Below are 24549 nucleotides of genomic sequence, written 5' to 3' on the forward strand. Positions count from 1 at the left end.
GACTGAAGAAAATGGCGTTGGCTGGTTCTTTTATACCCCTGCCGCACTGACGTCATGGAAGAAGCGACATCCGACGCTGGACCTAGACTTTGGAATTCGGCCGACCGAGGACCCGCCTGACGGCAGGATAACCCATCTGTTATGACTGCAGCTGTATGCACGATGAACAACGTGGATGTCTGGATGTACCATCCTCAGAACTGAAAAGCCACAGTAGGAATCACTGTCCAAGGATACAAGTAGGTAACAAGCATATCAAGAAGGAAAAAGGAGCAAGGGAAGAGAGAGGGAGCGGATACTGCAATAGTGAAGAGAAGGACATCTACTGTTATGGCAAGATTTTACACAACTGTACTATGTACTTCCATATCACCGCTGTAGTATTTTTTACAATAGGGAGAGTACAATAGGGCAGGGAGAAGATTGGGAGGAGGAAGGGCCAACAGAGTCCTCTAAGAAGCCATGGAGAATGTCCCTGGCAAAGCCAACTCTGGCTCTAGAAATCACATCCAACTTACAATGCTTGGTAAAGGTATGCACATAAATCCAAGTAGCTGCCTCAAGAATAGAATTAGTATTTAAACCCTTGAAAGAAAAAGCACCAGTAGAAGTGCAGCCCTAGTAGAAAGAGCCTTAACAGAAAGAAGGTTCTTCCCATGAAAAGAACAGCAAAAGAAATGGCTTTAGATATCCAAGACGAAATGGTTTGCTTGGAAACAGCCAAACCTAAAGCTATAGGTTGAATAGAAACAAAAATACTGCTCATATTTATGAAAAGCTTTGGTCTTGTCTAAATAACTTCTGAGTTGCCTATGCAAATCCAAGGTGTGCAAAACCTTCTCACTAGCAGACTGCAGACAAGAGAAAAAGTGGGCAACTGTATAGAGTGATTAAGAGACAACTCATTAACCACCAACCAAGAAAGGAGGAACAGCCATAAGGGCTTGAATCTCAGACATCTGTCTGGTAGAAATAAGGGCCAAAAGAAGAGCAGTCTTCCAAGAACAATGCTGTACATAAGCTGAAGCAGCAAGCTCAAAAGGAACTGCTACACAAGGAGGAGCCAGGGATCTGCACACCAGATTCGAAAATCCGTAAAAAATGACCAAACCAAGTAAGTAAACTTGTACTCAACGTTTATTTAAGCCACAAAGTCTCTGTTTAGCTTTTCGTCGGTGACTCCTCACCAACTTCCTCAGAACAGGAAATAAACACATTCAACACATCCTGTTTAAATACTACACTATAACTCCCTACTTGTGCCACACTGCCACCTGTGGTCAGAATACAAAATTTCAATATATTAAAAAGATCATACAAAAAGGCATAAGACTATTTAAAAACATATATAAATATAAAATACTCCCTTAACGGTGTAGGATTAAAAAACAATAAGTCAATAGCCAACAGGCTTGACTTGGAAAAAAGAAACCAGAAATAGGTATTAAAATAAAATAAAATAAATAACTCACTTCATGGTTAATAAATTGGACCCATGATGGAGCAATGCATGTGCAAAAAAAAAATTTTAAAACAAAGGCTACTGAAAAACATGTACCATAATTTTGCACATTAACGTATGAAATAGCAAAACTACCTTATCAAACTTTTCAATTTCAAAATACAGGAAATTGATAACATGTTGTTCAAGCCTGGAAAATAGTATCTCTGAGTTCCAACAAATAGGAAACAGGAACCCCCTGTTATCATGCACAATCTGATCACTCACTGTGAAGCTAAACCCATGCTCCAGGCACTCGCTAATGTGTTTAGCAAGTGCATTAGCCATTTTTTCTTTCTTAATGGCATATAGATGTTAATATAGGCGCTCATGTAGTTTCTGGTCAGTTTTCCCTGTATAGAAAGCCGGACATGAAGAACACTGGGCCAGGTAAACCACATGTGTGCTGGCACAGTTGAACCTCCCCTGGATTTTGTACTTTCTCTCTCTGATCGCAAAATAAGTTCCTGCTTTCACATATTGGCAGTATCTGCACATGTTGCATTTGAACATGCCCGAACGTGACTGAGTAGGTCTAGGTTTCCTTTCAAGGATGTTTTTTAAGTTGGAACCTCTCTTGTAAATGACTTGAGGATTTAACCCTAAAGCTGAAGGACCTTGATTGTCTGGTGTAAGTAAACACCAATTCTTCATAATAATAGAAGCAATAGCCCCCGCATCCAAACTGTAAGTAGTGATGAAGCTGCAGGCATAAGAAGATCTAATCCGGGTATCGTCAACCAACACACCTTGATCTGCAGTAGACTGGCCCAAAATGGGAAGATATACCCCATTCTCCCTCTTGCGACTTACCTCATTACAGAGGTCTGAAATCAGATGGCCGGGATAACCCCTATTCAAAAAGAGGTCAACATCCATCGCAAACCTACTTTTTCAAACTCATATTTGCACTTTGAAAGCAACCACCCCTTTCATCAGAAGAGGTCAATAGTCAAGGGCCAACTGGTCCGGGCGGCCAGGATGGTGACAAGGGACAGTGATTTCTTAAAGGAATGTGAGTTTATCAGAGACCTCTTTTTGAATAGGGGTTATCCCGGCCATCTGATTTCAGACCTCTGTAATGAGGTAAGTCGCAAGAGGGAGAATGGGGTATATCTTCCCATTTTGGGCCAGTCTACTGCAGATCAAGGTGTGTTGGTTGACGATACCTGGATTAGATCTTATGCCTGCAGCTTCATCACTACTTACAGTTTGGATGCGGGGGCTATTGCTTCTATTATTATGAAGAATTGGGGTTTACTTACACCAGACAATCAAGGTCCTTCAGCTTTAGGGTTAAATCCTCAAGTCATTTACAAGAGAGGTTCCAACTTAAAAAACATCCTTGAAAGGAAACCTAGACCTACTCAGGCACGTTCGGGCATGTTCAAATGCAACATGTGCAGATACTGCCAATATGTGAAAGCGGGAACTTATTTTGCGATCAGAGAGAGAAAGTACAAAATCCAGGGGAGGTTCAACTGTGCCAGCACACATGTGGTTTACCTGGCCCAGTGTTCTTCATGTCCGTCTTTCTATACAGGGAAAACTGACCGGAAACTGCATGATATATGAACATCTATATGCCATTAAGAAAGAAAAAATGGCTAATGCACTTGCTAAACACATTAGCGAGTGCCCGAGGCATGGGTTTAGCTTCATAGTGATTGATCAGATTGTGCATTATAATGGGGGGGCCCCTGTTTCCTATCTGTTGGAACTCAGAGAATTGCTTTGGCAATTGAGGCTAGAAGCATACCATTTTCCAGGCTTGAACAACATGTTATCAATTTCCTGTGTTTTGAAAATGAAAAGTTTGATAAGGTAGTTTTGCTATTTCATACGTTAATGTGCAAAATTATGATACAAGTTTTTCAGTAGCCTTTGTTTTAAAAATTTTTTTTTTGCACATGCATTTGCTCCATCATGGGTCCAATTTATTAACCATGAAGTGAGTTATTTATTTTATTTTATTTTAATACATATTTCTGGTTTCTTTTTTCCAAGTCAAGCCTGTTGGCTATTGACTTATTGTTTTTTAATCCTACATCGTTAAGGGAGTGTTTTATATTTATATATGTTTTTAAATAGTCTTATGCCTTTTTGTATGTTCTTTTTAATATATTGAAATTTTGTATTCTGACCACAGGTGGCAGTGTGGCAAAAATAGGGAGTTATATTGTAGTATTTAATCAGGATGTGTTGAATGTGTTTATTTCCTGTTCTGAGGAAGTTGGTGAGGAGTCACCGACGAAAAGCTAAACAGAGACTTTGTGGCTTAAATAAACGTTGAGTACAAGTTTACTTACTTGGTTTGGACATTTTTTACGGATTTTTGAATCTGGTGTGCAGATCCCTGGCTCCTCCTTGTGTAGCAGTTGGTTTTGTCTTTTTTATCGTTGAGCAGGCTCAAAAGGAACCCAAGTCAATTGTTCTAAAACAAAATTAAGGTCCCAGGAAGGAGGGTCAGGAATCCCAGGAGGCCTAATGTGAAGGATGCCTTTAAGAAACTGTTTGGCCTCAAATCTAGAGGCTAAACAGGAAGCCAAAAGGCAGGCAAGCAGAGACAGTTGATAGGTGGGCCTTAACAGACGAATATGCCAATCCAGCACTAAGCAATTTACAGAAATAAGAGAAAAACAAAGGAACATCCATAGAAGGTGGATCCAGGTTACGAGAAAGGTACCGAGCAGAAAACTTCTTCCAGTTTGATAAATAAGATTTCCTAGTTGTGGGCTTCCTGGCCTCTTGCAGGACCCAAAGAACATCCTCAGAAAAAAATGTGTCTGTAGGGGATCAAAACCCTATCACCCACAATGTCAGTTGAAGAGTGGACAGGTAGGGATGGATGAGAGATCCCATGTCTTGTGTGAGAAAGTTCACCCTATACAAGTTAACTTGTGATGATTGCTCTTGGCTAGATACAGAAGAGGGAACCAATGTTGTCTGGGCCACCAAGAACATTTTTGGAGCATTGTGGTTTATCTTGAACAGAACTTTTGGAATGAGAGGAAGGAGAAGTATGGTAATAAAGAAACATCTCCTTCTAAGAAAAACAGAAGTTGTCCACCTTCCACGCCAGAGGGCATGAGACTCAAAATAGAGGAAGTTGTCTGTTCAGAGAGGAGGCAAAAAGATCTTCATGAGGAGTACCCCACTGGTGGACAATGTCCAGAAACACATCCTTGTGAAGCATTCACTCATGGAATTGTGTTACACACCTGCTCACATAATCTGCTACTATGTTCTGATCTGAGGAGATGTAAACTGCCTAAACAGTCACCTGATACTGCATAGCTAGATTTCAAACCTGACGGGCTACCTTGCATAGGAGATAAGACCTTGTTGACATACCACATCACTGTGGTGTTGTCTGTGAAAATCTTGAGGGACCCTGCAAGGAAAAGAGAATGACAAGCCTGAACAGCCTGAAGAGCTTTCATCTCTTTTACACTGACATGTCTTTCTCTTGTCAGAGAGACCAAAGGCCCTGCACTTTCAGAGGACTGAACGAGGCCCCCCCATCCCACATCTGAGGCACCTGTGAAGATTTCCTGAGAGGGGACTGGAGGTTGAAAAGGAAGGCCTGGGTTGAAGGACAATGATGAAACTACCACTAAAGATCTAGCTTGAGGCAAGGAAGTAGAAAAAACAGAAAATCTAAAGGATGAAAAATGTTGAAGCCAAACTGACTTTAGAAACCACTGAAGCTTTCTCATGTGGAGTTTGGCTACTGAGAACATAGGAATGGTGAAAGCCATGAAACCCAAAGCCCAGAGAAGCTCCCTGGCTGTAAATGAAGCCAGAGGAAGAAGGGATTGAAAGTGACAAAGGAATCTGACAGGAATATGTCAGGGACTCCATCAGAATCAGCAGCTTCCTCGTCGGAAGAATCCTGCTCTCTGAGCCTCTTAAATGAGGTAGAAGACCTGGGAGGAGAAGGAACAGAAAGTCCCTGTGGAGGCTTAAGAACCATAAGGCCATTAAACTTTTGCCACTCACTCTGAGGATGTGTTTAGTTTTCTGCTTCTTTTTAAGTGGGACATCAACCTTGAAAAATTTTCGAGGCTCTGACGACACTCTAAAATGGTAGCCGGAACCTCTTCCCTCACTAGAATCTGAAGAACACTCCTAGGCCCTTTGGTAATAACTAGCCATGGTTAACCCTGTACATCCAAAGCAAACGTCTGCAAAACCTCCATGAAGGTGCGTGGAGTTAGATCCATGCCAGCCTCCAAAGTGGTTGTGGCAGAGGAGTACTGGAAAGAAACTGGACAATCTTCTGGGCTTTCACCAGCCTTGAGAGAGATATCCAGTGGAGGCAATACAGCTGGAGAATCAGGCCAAGCCTTCTTGGCCTTTTTCTTTGCAGACGGCTGACCCTCAGGCCGGGAGGATCCTTCCAAGGTATCTTTAGCCAACAGTTTAAATCGATGGTTTATTGATATTATATAATGACATTCTTTAAGAAAAAAATTACCTTTTTTAAATAATGCTTTTGTGTAACAGGGCTGTGGTGTTCTTCCACGTTGTTTCCCCGATTCTGCCCTTTGATGATGTATTGCGCATGTGTATGTGACTTGTGTTTCCAGGCTTACACGGTACATCACTGCTTTAGCAAGGAAGCAAAGAAGAAAGGACGATTTCTGTTGCAATTTTTATTTAAAGAAACTAAAACTGTAACCTCCTGACAGTTTAGAAGTATGAGCGAGAGGGAAAATATAAGGAAAATCAGGTATGTTTTAGTTTACAGAACGTACCTGAGTTCCCTTGTATTTTCTGTGGTCTTGTACGTAGGTCTCAATCTTTTACTTGCAAAAATGTGAATATGTGTGCATTGTCTGAAGGAAAGAAAGTCTGAAACTGAAATGTCTGTCATTATTTAGTGACGCTGTTCCTCAGTGATTTGTCAGGAAAAAAATGATTAAATAATGACACACTTTCTAGTTTCGGAATCTATCGTTCAGACTAATGCTTGTCTAAGACAGCAATTAACAAAAAAAGTCTAACCGCTCAATGATACTTTAGCGGACAGACTTTTGCTGTTGGTATATGCTCGATTTACAACAGGCACGCTTGTTGGGCTGACCAATCAGAGTGCTCGTTTTTGAATGTTAATAGCCAGTCATTGAATAATATTTCATCAGTACAGTCATTAATACATGTAACAATACTCCATGTTGTGCCAAATGCAATCATTACCACTAAGTCTAGATTTACTACTAATAATGGTAAGCAAATGTTCTGAGGAATCACCAAAAAAGAGAAGTGGCAGAAGAAAGTAAAAAAGTGACTTAAAGGAAATAAGTAGGCATGGCACATTACAAGGAACACATCTGAAGGAATTAGTGCAGTACAGGAAAGAAAAGAGACTAGGGAAATGAAACAAATGCTAGGGTAATTGATACAGATCTAAGATACCAGAAGAGGTTCATAAAATAATTGGTGGAAGTGAATGCAAAAGACAAAGATTTGCAGGAGTTGGTATGGAAGACAGAAGCAAAAGCAGAAGGAAAAAAAAAGGAAGAAATATTTCAGCAGGAAAGAAACAGAAGACAAAGGAGTAGAAGCAATGTGTACTACTGTATTGAATGTGATAAAAGAACAAATGGCAGAAGGTGCACCTAACATGGAATGCACATGAACTTTGAAGTATAACTTAAGACAAAGTGCATTATGTACAAAGAAAGGGAGTTTTCAAGTATTAATTCATGTGTGCCCGTCACAACACATATACAGATTCGTGAACGATCGAACAAAAAGGAACAAAATAAGCTTTTCAGACAGTGCAGTTTTATTTTTCTTCCACTGTTGCACAACCTTACAGTAAGGTATATTTACATTTGGGAGTGAACTGACACCCCCCCCAAAGCAAATTACCTTTGAGGTTTAGCAAAACTGGTTTTACCAGTTTTCTTAGATCACTCCGCACTCAAAGAAAGTGCTGTCAATCAATTGACATGTATCCTAATCCACTACAGACAGCCCCAAGAAGATGTACAGAACTTTTATGAACATCTGAATTGGGAAAACCTCTCGTCCATGACCAGTTCATGCATTTTTCCTGTCACTCATGCCTCCATCATTTTGATACCCTGAAACAAGTTGCTATAATCACATTTCACTGAACCTTTTTTTTGTCATCTTCAGGAATAAGTTTGGGGAACATATGTGGAGGGAGTTGAGTTTCCTCCTAATTTCATGATATCACAGACAGCATGCACATTCATGCACAAGTTTCATGACACATACAGAAAATTACCAATCACTTTCAATGCCAACAGAGCCAGCGACTCCCAGCCTTACAAAGAGGGAAACCACATTCTCTCTTCCCAGGAAGGACAGAAGTCACATGACTGCTTCAATCTACTAACCATCAACTGACTTTCCAAGCTACTATAGTCTGTTGCCAAATACAGGTTACTTAGAAAAGACAAATTACACCCTCCCTGACTGTGTCTTTGTCTGACCTGAAGCACATTTACTTAATTCTTGTTGGCTGGAATTCATTTACTGTTTAAGCCAACAGGTTTTTAATTCTGTGCTAAATAATGTGACACTATTTTCCATTCAAATTTCACAGTGAGCTGAATTAAAAAAAACAATGTTAACACATCTAGACGTATCATCTGACTTTACATACCACTGGCTCCCAGCCTAGTAATAATTTTGCCTTCCTGATATCAGGCTTTCGTCTCTGAGGGTCATCTTGAGCTTCTGGTAGTTTCTGGATTTCACTTGAACTGCCTATGAAAGCCAGAGAGAAAGCCAATTACTACTGTTACTGCTCATTTTAATAGTTATCAGAATTATTCAACTTAGTAAAGTTATTCTTTATGTACTCAGGATTTGATTAAGATTTCCTGCTGACAAAAGAAAAAAAAAATCAACAGATTAGACAAAAGTCATCAGAAGAGCAAATTTAGAACCTAATATGCAACCAAGAGTGAAATGTGTTAATTTCTGTTGCAGACATCCATTTTATGGAACAGCTGTAGTCTAGTGACATGAAAATAAAACTAGCATTTCTCAAAGCTGAAAAATGTCTAGCTGTTTATTCTGTAAATGCAAAACCACTTTAATGGAGATAAAAAAAACGTGTGTGTGTGTTTATACATATATATATATATATATATATATACACACACATATATATATATATATATATATATATTTATTAATGGACATACAAAGGCACCAGACGATGAAGTCTGATTAAATGGCATCCAGTGCAAGGATACAAGGATGAACAATGGAATGAAACGGATAGTCTGTAATTTTCTTTAACTGAAACTTGTACTCATATGATGCAATTGAATACACAGGGCATATGTAACTGATAATGCATTATTACAAAGAGGCGTACCCATACCTGAACAGACAGACACTGTATTCAAAGAATACAGATGTCAACTCAAGAAAAAGTTTACAGCATAACTCTGAGATAACTTGCATTTTGAACAATAAAGAAAAGAATGGAAAAACAAACAACTTACTGAAGAATGTGCATGCTTTTCTCCTCTTGGAAGTAACGGAAGGAAGCACAGTTGGTCTTCAACATGATGCTGCACAACAAAACGTTATAAATGGTTTCTGATGTTGGATAGGAAAGATACTTTTTGCATGTTGGGGAACGCACTCATCCCAAATGTATGCCTACACTATCCATAACTTAAGCTGCTGTATCTTGGAGGAAAGAAAGAATCTCTCTCACAGTAACCTCAGTCGACCAACAGGTTCATATAGGGTGTACTAGGCTAACGACCAGAAGGGCCTTTTTAAGCTTAGCCATGCATCCCAAATTTCTGACAAGTTTTAGTAGTAAGCAAGGGCTTGGGAAGTGAAACATTTACAACAAGGGACCTGTGAGATGAACCATTTACAGGTTGCCCGTGTCCATTGGAGACATAGGGGCCAAACCAGGGATGAATTTCCTGTTCCCCATCCAAATGTCCAAGTTAGTCAAACTGGTTTAGGGATGAACTCTGCTTCACATGGATGAGGAGACTGTTCCTGAGAAGGGGTAGCCTCTGGGATACATACCTATCTCTCCAGCATGTCCTATTTATATCACAAGAAGGTTCAAGTCTTTAGAACAGGCAATTCTGGTGCTGTTTGTTTTGCGGATATGCAAGTGGTCCATCAGAGTGGGGTCTGACAATGCTCTGTATGCCAAGCATAGATCTCACCTCAACAGTCTGTAGAAGAAAGGATACAGGGATAGGGCTTTGCGGTAGTCTGCACAGGACATGTTACTTACGCCCTGTACTCTTTTAGTGAGGAACCTCTGTGGATGTTCCAATTGTTGGACATATCTGGCTAGGTACATACCTAATGGGGCATTGTATTCCATGAAAGGTCTGATGCATAAAGTACAGTTTTGTACCTACCATAAATGTAGATGTTCGAAGATCCACATTGCTGCAGTCCTTACACTTGGGTAGTCCGCTGTCCTCGGTCGGCCCGAATATCAAAGTATAAGGCTGACGTCGGTCAAGGCGCATTTGACTGACATCAGAACGTCAGGGTACAAATGCGCATGACCGACGTCATATCCTCAGTCTTTTCTTGCCCCAGATGTCAGAAGACCCTAAAAATAAAGGTCAAAACCAAAAGACAGCAAACAAACAACCAAGCACCCTTGCCCTAATTATATGTACAAAATATACACTATATACACAATATTTACAACTCAACCCACACAACCACCTCTAACTACAGAGGGAAAGGAGGGAGGGTAAATTGGACTGCAGCAATGTGGATCTTGAACATCTACATTTATGGTAGGTACAAAACTGTACTATGTTCTTCATCTCACATTGCTGCAGTCCTTACACTTGGGTAGAATCCCAAAGCAGAGGTATGGGAGGATGGCCAAACTATAAGGAAGCAGGAGCTGCCAAAATGCCCTGCAAAACAGCAGTGGCAAAACCAGCCCTGGATTTAGAGTAAAGTGGCAGGTGATAATGCCTAGAGAAAGTATGCACTGAACTCCAAGTAGCTGCCTCCAAAATATCCTTGGTTGCCACCACCTCAAAAAAGCTGTCGAAGTGGCAGTAGCTCTAGTGGAATGAGGCCTAATCCCGGCTGGAATCTCCTTGCCATGATGGGAATAACAGAAAGCAATGCAAAACCCAATCCACTTAGAAATAGTTTGTTTTGACACAGGCTTGCCCTGAGAACTCAAAGCAAAAGAAACAAATAACTGCTGAGACTGCCTGAACCCTTTAGTTCTGTCCAAATAATATCGCAACTGCCTGTGTACATCTAAAGTGTGCAAAATCTTTTCCCCTTTATTTTGGGGATTTGCATAAAAAGTAGGCAAATGAATAGTTTGGTTTAAAGCCACACTAGAAACCACTTTAGGCATAAAGGAAGGATTAGTACGTAAAGATACCCTATCCTTATGGAAAATTAAGAAAGGCTCAACCGCCATAAGGGCCTGCAATTCAGAAACCCTTCTTGCAGAGGTAATTGCCAACAAAAAAGCAGTCTTCCATGATAAATATTTCAACTCAGAAGTAGCTGCAGGCTCAAATGGTTGTAGAGTGAGTTTCTCCAACACAAAATTGAGATCCCAAGCAGGAGTAGGAGCTCTTCGTGGGGTCTTATATTCTTTGCCCCTCTAAGAAATTGCTTGAACAAAGGATGAGAAAACAATGGTGGGTCACAATCATAGTGAGCCGAAATTGCTGCAGCATGAACCTTAATAGAAGAGAAAGACAAACCTTTGTCCAGTAACTCAGTAAGATATTGAAGAGCCACACTCAAATTAGGCTCAGAAACATCAAAATCTTTTGCTGCACTCCAAAATAAAAATCTCTTCCATTTATCTGCGTACACTTTCCTTGTACTAGGCCTTCTAGCTTCCAAAATAACATTCAAAACTTGCTGAGGAAGAGGAGGCCCACTATGGTTCAAAACAGAATATGCCAGGCTGTTAGGTGCAGAGAGTGAAGCTTGACATTGAGTAAATGGCTGTCCTCCTGTGACAACAGGTGTGGAATCAAAGGCAAAGGCCATGGAGGCTTCCGTACCAGACTTCTCAGTAATGGGTACCAGTGCTGTCGAGGCCAATCTGGAGCTATTAAAATCATCCTTGGCTTGTCCTGTCTGACCTTTAGAAGTACCTTTGAGAGGAGAGGCAGAGGTGGAAAGGCATACACATGAAGATTGCTCCAATTGAAAGAGAGAGCATCCACTTTCCAAGCTGTGGGATGAAACCTTTTTGTGCAAAACTTTGGCAGCTGATGGTTTAGTGGAGAAGCGAACAGATCTATGTCTGGAGTTCCCCATGACACTGTCAATTTCTGAAATACATGAGGATCCAATTTCCACTCGTGGGGATCCATAATTCGTCTGCTCAACACATCTGCTAAGGAGTTCTGTGCTCCTGGCAGAAACCTTGCCTGAAGATTGAGCTGTAAACTGAGAGCAGTTTCCCACAAAATCATTGCTTGCCTGCATAGAGGATAAGAATGCGTTCCCCCTTGCTTGTTGATGTACCACATGACAGTTGTGTTGCCTGTTAGAATCAACACCTGCCCTGGAAGAAGTAAATCCTTGAAAGCTATTAATGCAAACTGGACTGCTAACATCTCCTTCAGGTTGATATGTAGATGTTGTAGTCTGGCAGGCCACTTGTCTTGTATCCACTTTCCATTTAGATGAGCTCCCCAAGCTTTGTCTGAGGCATCTGTCGTTAAAATCTGACTCGCCTCTGGCCGGGTCACAGAGAGTCCCTTGTTTAGGTGACATTCCTGAGCCCACCACAAAAATTCCTTTTGAATGCAAGGTATTATCTGAATGACAGTGTCCAGATCCTGGCAGTGCTGTGTCCATACATTTTTGAGATACCATTGCAGCTTCCTCATATGCAGTTTGGCATTGGGAAGCACCAGAATACAAGATGCCATGAACCCTAAGGCTTGAAGGACTGTCCTTGCAGTCAGCCCGGACTGATGAGATAGTTGATGGAAGTAAAGGGAAAGACTCTTTTGTTTGTCCGGGGTTAAAAAGGCCATCTGGGATGCTGTATTCAGTCTCACACCCAGAAAGCACATGTCCTGAGAGGGTACTAGACTGGACTTTATTTCGTTCACAGAATACCCCAGGCATCTTAGCACTGCTATCACATATTCCAAATGATGAAGAAGCTCCTCCCTTCCTTGAGCCAGTATCAGGCAGTCGTCCAAATAAGGATAGATCTGTATTCCTTTTAGCCTGAAGAAAGCTATCACTGGAGCCAGAACTTTCGTGAACACTCTGGGCGCAGTAGATAAGCCAAAGGGCAATGCAGAGAACTGATAGTGAGAAGTCCCAGCTCGAAAACGCAGATACTTCCTGCAACTTAGTCTGATAGGAACATGAAGGTAAGCCTCCTTGAGATCCAAAGTTACCATCCAATGATCTTTGCCCAGCAGAGGTAAAAGCTGCTGTAACGTCAACATTTTGAACTTGGGAATGTCCAGATAAGTGTTGAGGATAGATAAATCCAAAATTGGTCTCCACGTGTTCCCCTTCTTTGGTACTAGGAACAGGCGAGAATAAAATCCTAGGCCCACTTCTGGCATAGGGACCGGCTGTATGGCCCCTATTTGGAGTAACAGAGAAACTTGCTTGTGAGCCTCTAGTCTTTGTTGAGGAGGAACGTCCGGCATGCCTTTGAAAGGAGGCAAGGTATGGAAATAAAACCTGTAACCGTGGTGTATGATATCCAATACCCATCTGTCTTGGGTAATTAAACTCCAATTTTCTTTGAAAAGTGCCAACCTTCCTCCCAAAGGTGCTGCCAGACGAGAAGGCTCTGGCAGCTGAAAAGGTAGGTCATTGGGTCTGTTTACGAAAGGACTGACCCCTGCCCTCACCCGAAGACTGTGCAGGAGAACTCCCTGTTCTAGGCCTGAAAGAGCCCTGAGCTCTGCCCCTACCACGTCTAGATCTACCCCTAGACTGGGAATCATAAGAAGGATACGTCCACCCCTTAGTAGGCCAATTTCTACTAAACTTTGGAGGCTGGACCTGCAAAAAATCTTTAACAGTCTGCATAGACTTAGCCTTGTCTTCCATTTTCTTTAAAACTGCCTCAACAGGGGAACCAAACAACACGTCAGATTGTAAAGGAGCATCTAAAATCCTTGTTTTAACATGGTCAGATAAATTTTGATCCCTCAGCCAGGCGTGCCTGCGAAGAACTGACCCAGTGGCAGCCACCCTAGACAAGGCCTGTACAGCATCAAAACCACATTGCAAAGAATGCTTACCCACCTGTTCAGAAACATGTACTAAATCTTGCAACTCTTTACAATCAATACCTTCTGCCAGAGCATCAACCTTAGCCTTCAATTGTGAAAGGAGATAGTTTTGGTATTTCAACATGTGAAACTGGCAATTCAAAGCCCTCATAGCAAGAGTGGAAGAAGTATAAACTTTCTTTCCCCATCTATCCAAGGCCCTGGCCTCTTTATCTGCAGGAACCGGATTCTTTACAACAGAAGCCCTAACACCTTTAGGCCCCTGGCTAACAGTTTCTGGGTCTGCCCTAGGACTCTTAAAAAGATACTTATGAGCTTCAGGCACCCTGTAATACCTATCCGGTTTAACAGGAGCAGGAGGCAAAGAATCAGGATTAAGAGAGGCCTCTGTAAAAACATCTTCCACTACATCCAAAACAGGAGGTATAGCCAAAGGCCTATGCTGGGGTAAAAATAAAAATTCCCTAAGCCTTTTCCTGGAATCAAAGTCCTGACCTTCCCACTTAAAATGCTCCCTCATGGAATGAAGAGTTTCTGAAAAAGAAAAATCCTCAGGAGGAGAAGCAGAAGGAGTAGAATCATCCACATCAGAATCAGAATAAGGAGAGTACTCCTGCAAGTCTTCAGCCGAAGACTCTGAAACATCTGAAGCCTGCTCAAAAGTCCCTAGCTCAGGCTCCACCCTAGGTCTCTTATCAGGAGGGGGCATAGAACCCCTAATCAAAGTAATCAAATCTTCTGCCATTTTAAGCATATGCTTCTTGGGCACAGTTCCTGAAGAACTAGGGGTAACACCAACTGAAGCTAAACCTGGCCTGCCCCTGGGAGAAGCCTTGGAAACAGAAGGAGAGGGCCTAACCACCCTAGGCAGGGAGGGGAGTATAGTAACCTGAGAAGCCCCCTCAGCCTGGCCTGCCTCCTGAGAGGCCACATCCTGCAATAACAAAGTCTCTCCCTGGGATCCCAAAGAAACCTCCGGTGGAACCACCGGCTCCACCGACACCTCTAAAGAACCGGCGTCCGGTACTGACGGTTCCTCTAGCCTAGGTTTAACTGCTTTGTCCTTGCGCTTCTTGAAGAAGCGGCGTCGGGCATCCGACGGCATTTTATAATTGCACCGCTTCCCAAAGACTAACCTGGCACAATCTAATCTTCTCTTTATAGTGCGCTTATTGAATCTAGCACAAGAGCGACACCCAACAACGTCGTGCTCAGGCCCTAAACAAGGAATACACAAAGTATGGTAGTCTCTATGCGGTATCTGTTTCCCACAAGAAATACAATTATTCACTTTTTCTGACATCCGTAAACCACTGAGGCAAGAAAAACTAAAATATTCCCAACGGGTACTTAGCCAACTTTGACTCGGTCTGAAACTCCGAAATCGAACAATTTCAGAACGCCAACCGGCACTTGCAACGCTGCTTCTGCATCGGACCATGCGGCAAAAAAGACTGAGGATATGACGTCGGTCATGCGCATTTGTACCCTGACGTTCTGATGTCAGTCAAATGCGCCTTGACCGACGTCAGCCTTATACTTTGATATTCGGGCCGACCGAGGATAGCGGACTACCCAAGTGTAAGGACTGCAGCAATGTGAGATGAAGAACATTCTGTGTTCTGACCAAATTTGCATCATAAATTGACTGAGCCAGAAAAAGACTCTGGGCACTAAGATAAGTACAGACTTGCAGCTTCATTACTCTAAGGAGGGACATGCAACTGAAAAACTGTAACTCTGGTGGAATTTATGGCTTTGACACAGTCTGTAAAGTTCTAGGTCATGACAGCAATTAGTAAAAGAAAAATTAAGAGCATGTTTCCTTGCTCTGAAGGTAAAGACAAATGTGCCATTTAAAATTATAATACAGTCTCCAGTAAAAACAGTGTAAAATTTATAAAACCACATTTGAAAATTTAAGGGATGGCACTAAACTTTGGTGGTCTTCAGTATTTTGATGCAAATTTTTAAAGTAGCTCTTAAGGATTATTCCACAGACTTCTCGAACATGCTGTAAAAAGAATTCCACTATAATGACTGAACTTTCTGGGGTGGGGGTTAAGTAAAAATAAACAGGAGAAACAGCTGTTCTTGTAATGTAATCCAAACAAAATGTGAACAGAGTTGCAAACAATACTTAAAATTTCCAATGTTACAATGTTACATTTACCAACTTTAACACAAGCTCATTATTACTCTGCCTTTTGACACAAACTTTTAATGTACCCATCTTATGGTTCTACGTCATAAAACAACAGTAGGAACAGCTACAACACGTTTTACAGAATGGTAACTTCACAAACAGGCTGTGGAACTACATCAGGACATGTCACGGAATGACAAATCACAGATCATGAAGACAGATGGCAAGTTACAAAATATTTGCTTAAAGCATTAAGAAAATGACAGTGTTACAAAGCAAACATTTTGCGAGTTGGAGTTTAGATCTCTGATAACTACAAATATTTATGCACCAAACTTTCAACACATTCCTTAATCTCATTAATGAAGACAGTTTAACTATGGCTTGTCATCACTATTCTGCAGATGTTGTGGAACACTGACTTTCCAGAACAGCAGAACAGTTTAGTTCATCAGATGTAATTAAACATACAAGAATATTTGAATTTGTATCCAAAATGTTAGCAGATATCCAATTTAGGAACAGTTGTTTAAAGTTGTAAAAAAATATTTTTTTTTCACAACTGAACATGTTTATATCCATCTGCAGATGACAGACTGAAAAGATATCTCTAGAATGACACAAAATTAGCTTAGAAATCTCCCACCCTTGCACATTTTCTATTACACTGTAACATTATCACAGTCACAAAATGTCTCTGTTTTCTAATAAAAGGTATAGCAGTCAACTAGTAAAATATTGATAACTTTGTACTCATACCCAACAGCTTTATATCCTTCCTGCAAGTCTTCTCATTACAGATATCTCAACAACTGCATTATTCACTTTTACCTTTACTTATTTTACTGTTTTCTGTTTTTATAATGATGAAGTGAAGCTGTCAGTATATATTTGTTCGTACAATTTAATTTTGCTAATTTTTTCATCTCACTGAGTTGAAATACATTACTGTGGTCATTATTTCTTTCATTTCCTTATAGCAAAACATCAGTGGTCTATGGGAAGGAGGCTAACTTTTCAGAGTAGAAGTAAGGAGGTATGTTGCATGTAAAAGCAAAGGGTAGCTACATGATTGCCTTTGAATAAAAATTATATAATTTGTTGGGAGGAAGTGTGTGTGTGGCCATTACATCTTTCATTTTCTTTTCAATAACATCAGAAATCTACATACAGTGACTCATTTTTGGGGGGCAGGCAATACATGAAAGCAAAAGGCAATAACAGGATTACTTCAGAATGATTACTGATATAGTCTGTTGATGGGGCAATAACTGTTTCACAGTAGCATGGCCATTATATGTAGGTGACAACTCACAACCAGAAGTGGTGCATTCTCTCAGAAGGACTGCATTCCACTGACAGTACGTATCCAAAAGGAGATTACATTTTTAGAAACACTGAAAATACAGCCCCTGTTTTGATTTTTCAGTTGTTAGTTTATAATTTCACAACCCCCAATGCAGTTTATAATTTCACAACCCCCAATGCTATGTCTTTAAGTTTAGTTCACATCAGGCATGCATATTTTTTATGTTTTCTCACAGGACACAATTACATAATGCATACAAATCATAAATATATTTAATTTTACAGCACAAGAATGGAAACTAAAGCATTACAGGGAATTTTGTCCCGACACTCAAATTTCATGTGCAGCTTATTCTATTTCCTCTTAAAGAAAAAGTACATCCAAAAGCACATTTCCTTTCCCCCCAGATTGTATTTTCCTTCCTAAAGGATGATCCCAATACTTCCACATATTAAAAAAAGACTTAAAATGCCTTGTGGAGGGAACTTATTCTAGTAATCTCCTTGAGTACACACCAAGTTTAGGCTGACTGAAATCTTGTGATACTTTGTTTGCCTTATTCTTACATTATCTGAATGTTTCTTGGCAAAGTAATCACACACAAAGACACACACACGCACACACATGCATGCACGCACGCACGAGATCACTAGAGTTTTTTTTTTCACACTCACTGGGTCAAATTATTCAGGCAAAAATTTCACAACATTTTACTGTATGCCTCTACGGCTACATTTCCCTCTCCCTCCCCTGGGGTCATAAACATGCCAAACCATTTGTAGCCTGATAATGACTAACAGCGACTACACTAAATAAAACCAGGAAACATGACAGATGGGTGATGAGAAACTTCACACAAAAAGATAAGAAGCCTAGAGTATCATGGGAGTAGCTGGTATTGCCAAAAGATATGGGAGGTTTGGCAGTCCGTATAGCAAACCTTTATTATTATTATTGGCATATTACATCAGTACTGGCAATTGCATTCGACTGACAGATGGAAAAATCCTGAAACTAGGGGTCCAGACTTATTTCTATTAACATGGGGTACAGACATTTCTATTAACATGGGGTAGTAACAGGCAGCACTTTAGTAAACCTTTCCTTCATGCCATAAAACTATGCACAATATCTGCTGGTAAAGAAATTTGGCACTGAAAGCAAGACATACTACAAACAGGGGAAATAAGGTATGAAGAAGAAAGATCAGTAAAGTATCAGGCAAGATTACAATCAGAAATTACATACTGGCATGAAGTTAACTCTGGAAGAATTTAAAACCTGGGAGGAGGCCAGGGTGAAATTCAGTCTGGAGAAAGGAATCATCTACAAAATGAAAAGATTAAAAGGTGATTAGCCAGAAAAGGGAAGAAAGGGCAATGCTAGTGGAAAGCTCTTGTTGGGTTTACAGAGGGAGAAAATAGACACCAGACAGTTAGGAAGCTGGGCCTCCAGAAGGTTAGTGTCACAGCGAGGAAAATTTTGATGGTAAAGAAAAAGAAGGAATGGGAGCTCGTTTTAGGAAAGGAGATACTGGAGCAAAGATGGACGAAGATAACAGAGATGCCTAGGGTTACAATTAAAGTTAAGAAGTAAAGAATACTCTGGTAAAAATGCCAGCATGTTTAGTAAGTTAACTAACATATTCCCGGGCAGTGAATGCAAACTGCTGAAAATTACTGTTACAGTATTCCAAACTGTTGGGTGATTCCTAAAGCTCAAGTGGTTTACGGGGTGGTAGCATGAAGCATAGGGGAGGTGTCAAGCAATTCAGGGGGAATGACCTGGTGAAGGTGGCTCTGGATTTGGAAAAAGCATCCATGCTGTAATGCTTAGTAAATGTATACAACGAGGATAGAGTAGATGCTTCTAGATAACTCTCAAGTCTACCCCCTTGTAAAAAGCTCCTGAAGAAGTCAATGCTCTGGAAGAATGCACCTCCACTGGTGAAGGTAAAGACTTGCCCTGGTGAGTGTAACAAAAACAGATGGATTTTGAAATTCATTTTGCAATAGTTTGCATAGAAACAGTGCCAGCAAGCTTAGATTCTTGCAAGGAGGCAAACAACTGATCAGTCTTGCAGGAAGACTTCGGCCGAGTTATGTACATTCAGTGAATGGAAGATTCTCTCTCACCTATTTTGTGGGTTAGGGAAGAAGGTGGGGAGACTGATGGCCTGGTCGAGGGGTAGCTTATTTACCACTTTAGGTGCAAAACACAGAATGACTCTCAAGTAAAGGCCAGTCCTCCCTGGACTACTTGAGAGCCCCCATGTCTCATCTTGCCACCACTTAAGTTTTAGGAATCACCCAACAGCTTAGAATACAGTAATCTAAGGAAAGACATAGCACAGTTGTGTAAGCATCTGTTTGTTTAGGGCTTTGTTTCGAAGCATGACATAAAACAGAAAATCTTCTCCATTCATCTATGCAAGATTTCTTGGCAGCAGACTTAAATTATCTCCTAGAGAATTTGAAGAGTGTCCTAAGAAAATTGAAGTCTTAAAGGGCTCGTAATTCTATCATTCATAATCACAGGTTGACAGATGACCGGTTGGGATGAAAAAAAAAAAGAGAGTCCTTCTATTTTGCCAGCCTATCCACTTTCTGGGGTAGCGTGTAGTGATGACCCCATGTCTAGGTGCTAGAGAAGGGGGAAACCAATGCTGCCATGGCCAAAAGGGAGTCACCTGTAGAATGTTCGGTTCATTCTCTGGATCTTTAGCAAGACCTTTGGAAAAAGAGGAAGTGCAAAGAAGGCATACTGGAACATTCATCTCCAATGAAAGGACATGGCATTCATTTTCCATGCTTGAGAAATCCTACAGCATAAGAGAGGAAGTTGTTTGTTGTGGATGGAGGCAAACAAGTCCATTTATGGAACATTTCACTTCTGGACTAAGTCTAGAAAAATCTCTCAATGTTCAATACCCTTTCATGGGGGTGCTTTATTTGATCTATTTAAAAATCTGCTTAATACATCAAAATCCATGCATATGAGATGGAGGAGACATAGATTGAAAGGTGAACATTTAATACATCACACAGTGACTGAAAGTGCAGATTCTTTAAGGACCTGGGTACATAGGTAAATCCACCTTCAAGTTTTTCTAATCATATCAACTAAATGGTTAATGACAGTTATATAAGTTGTATAAAAAGATTTATACCGTCTAGGAAATCAGAAATTATGAAGTCATTGTGTTAGCTATATTAGACCCAAACCTGAGTGTGGAATAACAATATGGGAACTTCATAAGAAAACAAGCAAGAGTAGACTGGAAAGAAAATCAAAAATATACCAAAGGCATCTATGGATGTGAAATTTAAGCTATTATGAAAGACTATCTGAATTTGTACAGCATATCATACAGACATTTAAGAGGAGACCATATTCAGATACAAGACACTTAAAGACAGCTACCTCTGTGAATGTTTTGGGGTTATCAAAAAGTAACAAAGAATCAAACAACCTATTTAGATTATATAAAGATGAGAGGTGTACTAAGTGGTTCTCGGAGAGTAACTGATGCATGGAATAGATTACCAAATTACATTAAAGTAAGCACTAGTTTAGATATTTTTAAGAACATTCTGGACACTTACTACGGGAATAACGGATTTGATACATCAGCAGGCTATAAGGGCAGTGTAGATCTTGGGTTGGCTCAAAAGTGGATAACTTGAAGATTATTGTGAACCACAAACTTTGGAATAGGGGTATAGTACAACTGAAATGGAGCAAAAGGGTTTGTAGGGAGTGGTGGTGGAGAGATGCTTTTGAACAGAGGAACATTCATCCAAGCCATTCTGTAACCAAGATGAACAATGGAGGGGGCCCAATTGTCTGTGTGAATGAGCTTCCACTTTCCTACGAGTCTTTTAGACAGGGTGAGATTGGGACAGAGGGGATATTAGGAGTACAAAAGGTATTTAAAGCTGAATTGTCTTGGTAGGGAGGTGTCCATTCTTTTCTGTTTGCCATGGAATCTTTTCCTAGGCATTTTCTGGGTCTTAGGAGTGTTCCTGTGCTCTCTACAGACAAAAGAAGTGGGTAGTTTCTCTGGTATCTGGGTACCAAAGAAAGGAAAATGTGTCTGCAATCCTTCATAATTTTCTCCTGCTCATATAAAGTTTTAAACAAACTGGCTGCATCAGGGCCAAATAAGTCCCTGTTCAAGGGAGAATCAAAGTCTGGCTTTAACGTCATCAGGGAAGGATTAAGAGCATTGCCATTTATACCTTCTAATAACTGATATTGAGGCAGCTGTTCTGCAGGAGTCTTCCTCTGCATCATAGATGCGTACAACTTTTTTCCCTGGGTACCCACTGCTCTGCTGTCCTTACAAAAATTTTCATAAAGTTACAAACTAAGTCACTTCAACAGGCGAATCCAGGGAAAGGGAATCTTCATCATTAGAACCCACCTGGCCTGGAGAATGCATCTGAGAAGAGCAGGCCAATGAATGTACATCAGTATGACTCAATCTCCGCAACCTCAGAAGAAGATTCTAGATCTCTTTTGTGAAGTGACATGAGCAGGAGCAGAGGAAGCAAAAAAAATGCAGGCTTCAGTGCCATAATGGCCTTGGAAAAGCCCTGTGAGAAAGCCATCCACTCCTTTTCCTTGACTGTCTTGGGGGAAAGAATCATTTTTAGAATTTTTATGTTTTTCTTTTTAGTTGCGACATCCACTTTCACAAAACGCAGAGGCTCCAACACCTGATGTACTTCAATACACAACCCTAGTATCTCCTCTACAATAAAATGTTGCATTATACCTTTGGGTCCTTTGGAGATACTTAAACAGGGTTCCCCCTTCCACCAGTATCGGTAGCATCAGTCATTTCAGACATGTGAACCTCAGACTCCATACTGGCCTCCGGCAGGGTCTAGGTAGCTAGCATCCGAGTAGGTGTCAGGCATACCATGGGTTCTGACACCTCAGTGGGTAAGTCTGAATCCAAATGGACCATCATAATACTGGGCCTAGGCCTCATAAATTCTTTCTTTGGTACAGGTGAGACAACAGAATGGAAGGGTATGACATGTTAGTCTGGGTGAGACACTTAAGGTACTGTGTTTCCAGATATGTACGGAGAGAAGAAAGTCATGTTCACAGGGTGTTACAAAGGACAGGCAAATTATACAATTTTTATAATAGTGCTCTGCACCTAAACAAAAGAGGCACTAGGATTGAAGATCTTTGTAGAGAATCTGCTGACCACAATCACACTTACCTCTCCTGATAGATAAAGTGCTAAATAGCAATACAAGCAAGAAAATCAAGGATGGCTCCCCAATGGGTGCACTTATCTGAACCAATGAAGGCCAACAGTATCGACAACCACATGTAAGATGACTGAAGGGTGCAGGGCCTGCATTTGGACTGGTGGTGAGATAGTCAGAAGTTTTATGGTCATACATCTGCTTATGTACCCTTACACCCATGGCCTTAGATCATACATCATGAAAGGTTATGGTTTTGGTACCCCAGATGGATGTCCATGTTATCTGGTGAAATAATCCAACAGTCTGGGATACTGTAACAATGACCTTGATAAAAACAAGGACATAAAGTGATCTTTTCTGTCATTTTATATGCTACAGCAAATTATGCATATCTTGCTTGTTTTGACAAGAATGCAAGCATTTGAGATTATGTTATTTCATTATCAGATACGTGGTGTGGAATGTCACACCTCTAGCAGCCTACACATCTTGCATTCCAGGGCCTTTTTTGAAAAATAAATATAAAAAGCATAAGATAAAAAAATAAAAGCTACTAAAACAATGCAAATGGCATTATCAGTAACAAGTATTCTTTATAATGATAATGGTCAGATTATTCACAGTCGCTCCATAAATAGTGTAGTATATTGTAATGCACACAAATCCCATAGTATGCTTTTTGTTAAACTTTCACAAATTGTCATATCTTGGAAACTATGCTACCTAGACATACACTGTTAGAACATGTTTGTTAATCAGACATAAGGCTTCACAAGCCAACAAGAAATTCCTCTCTGAGTGCATTTTACTAAGACACTTTTAGAAATATGAAACATATCCTTAATGGCACAATTAGCAATATAAATAACAATAACTTTAAAGATGTGCAACTTACAGTGCAAACATCAAAGACTGTACTTGAAGAACATCTAAGGTTTCACCTGACGTCTTGCAACAATTTATAAGATGCATGTTTTTTGAAATATTAAGTATGTAAGAAAATATTGATTATTTTAGAATTACAAACAACCAGCTTGCAATATCTTGGGTATAATAGGATACAAATAGACATGGACAATGAATTTTCCTGTCTCACACCATGGCATTTCATACCATACCCTTTCTCAGCTATGAAAATATGAACATAAACTTGAATACGTGACAAATTCATTAATTTGCTGCAGGACATCCAAAACTAAATCAAAGTGCCATTTTGTTAACTCTTTGCACTTTCTAATACTGCAAATTACTTGCTGATAAGTCATTTGGTTAAAGAAGCCAGATCCAAAAAAGGTCTGGATGCCATAAGGAGTTATGGGTGTAACTCATACCTCTCAGCTGTCCACATTTTCATAGAATGTCCAAATTTTCTGCCTTAAGTTTTTGGTCCATTCTGCCTACAATTTATGGGTTTCTGGCAAATCATTAAATAATGACAATGATTTGAGTTTCAGCCTTCAGAAAATGCATGTTTACACAAATCCCTTTATTCTAGCAATTTTTAACATTTGCCCCTATTTTGGGGCATTTTTGTAATCATAGATTCATAGATTAGTAGATTCATAGATTAGTACTAGGCTAACTGCCCTAGTGGACTATTTTAAGCCTAGCCAATTACCCCATATGAGAATCAAACCCTGCACCTTGCATCTGTAAGGTAAACACATTAACCATTATGCCAACCTCCCACCCAATCCCATTATTTTTGGCTTTGTCCAGATTTCTTGTGCCACGAGGTTGAGAGGTATGGTGTAACTGGAAGTATACAAAAAAAAAAAAAAAAAAAAAAAAAAAAAGAGTTATATTTTGAGTAAGTTACTTGCCTTCCATTAAATCAAAATAAATATGGGACTATTCAAGGACTCATGACCTGAAAATTTCATAAGAATATTCTGAATCTGTGGAAAGATACAGCTATATGAATCAAGGTGAATGTCACTTCAGAATGGCCTTTGTAAGTTGAGAAGCTGCAACATTTACTGATTTTCCACCGGGACCAACCAGACTGCCTCTTGCTTCTTTCCCCTTCTCCTACTCTACTTGTAAAACTCCTTAGCTTCACCACTTTCTTCTAATCTTTTATTTCCCTACCTATACTGACTTTGTCA

The 24549-nt window shown here is 40.3% G+C and overlaps 1 protein-coding gene across 2 annotated transcripts in view; it reads right to left on the minus strand.

Annotated features, from left to right (window-relative positions):
* The window catches only part of UXS1 (UDP-glucuronate decarboxylase 1), a 1006428-nt gene that overhangs the window by 63410 nt on the left and 918469 nt on the right, over positions 1–24549 (minus strand). For both annotated transcript variants that reach the window (XM_044072750.1, XM_044072749.1), the window contains exon 14: positions 8145–8248. In XM_044072750.1, the coding sequence (XP_043928685.1) occupies positions 8145–8248 (104 nt within the window). The remainder of the gene's footprint in view (positions 1–8144; positions 8249–24549) is intronic.

This window comes from Protopterus annectens, chromosome 5.part0 (genome assembly GCF_019279795.1).
Source record: "Protopterus annectens isolate FY-2018-M chromosome 5.part0, PAN1.0, whole genome shotgun sequence".
Classification (NCBI taxonomy): Eukaryota; Metazoa; Chordata; order Ceratodontiformes; family Protopteridae; genus Protopterus; species Protopterus annectens.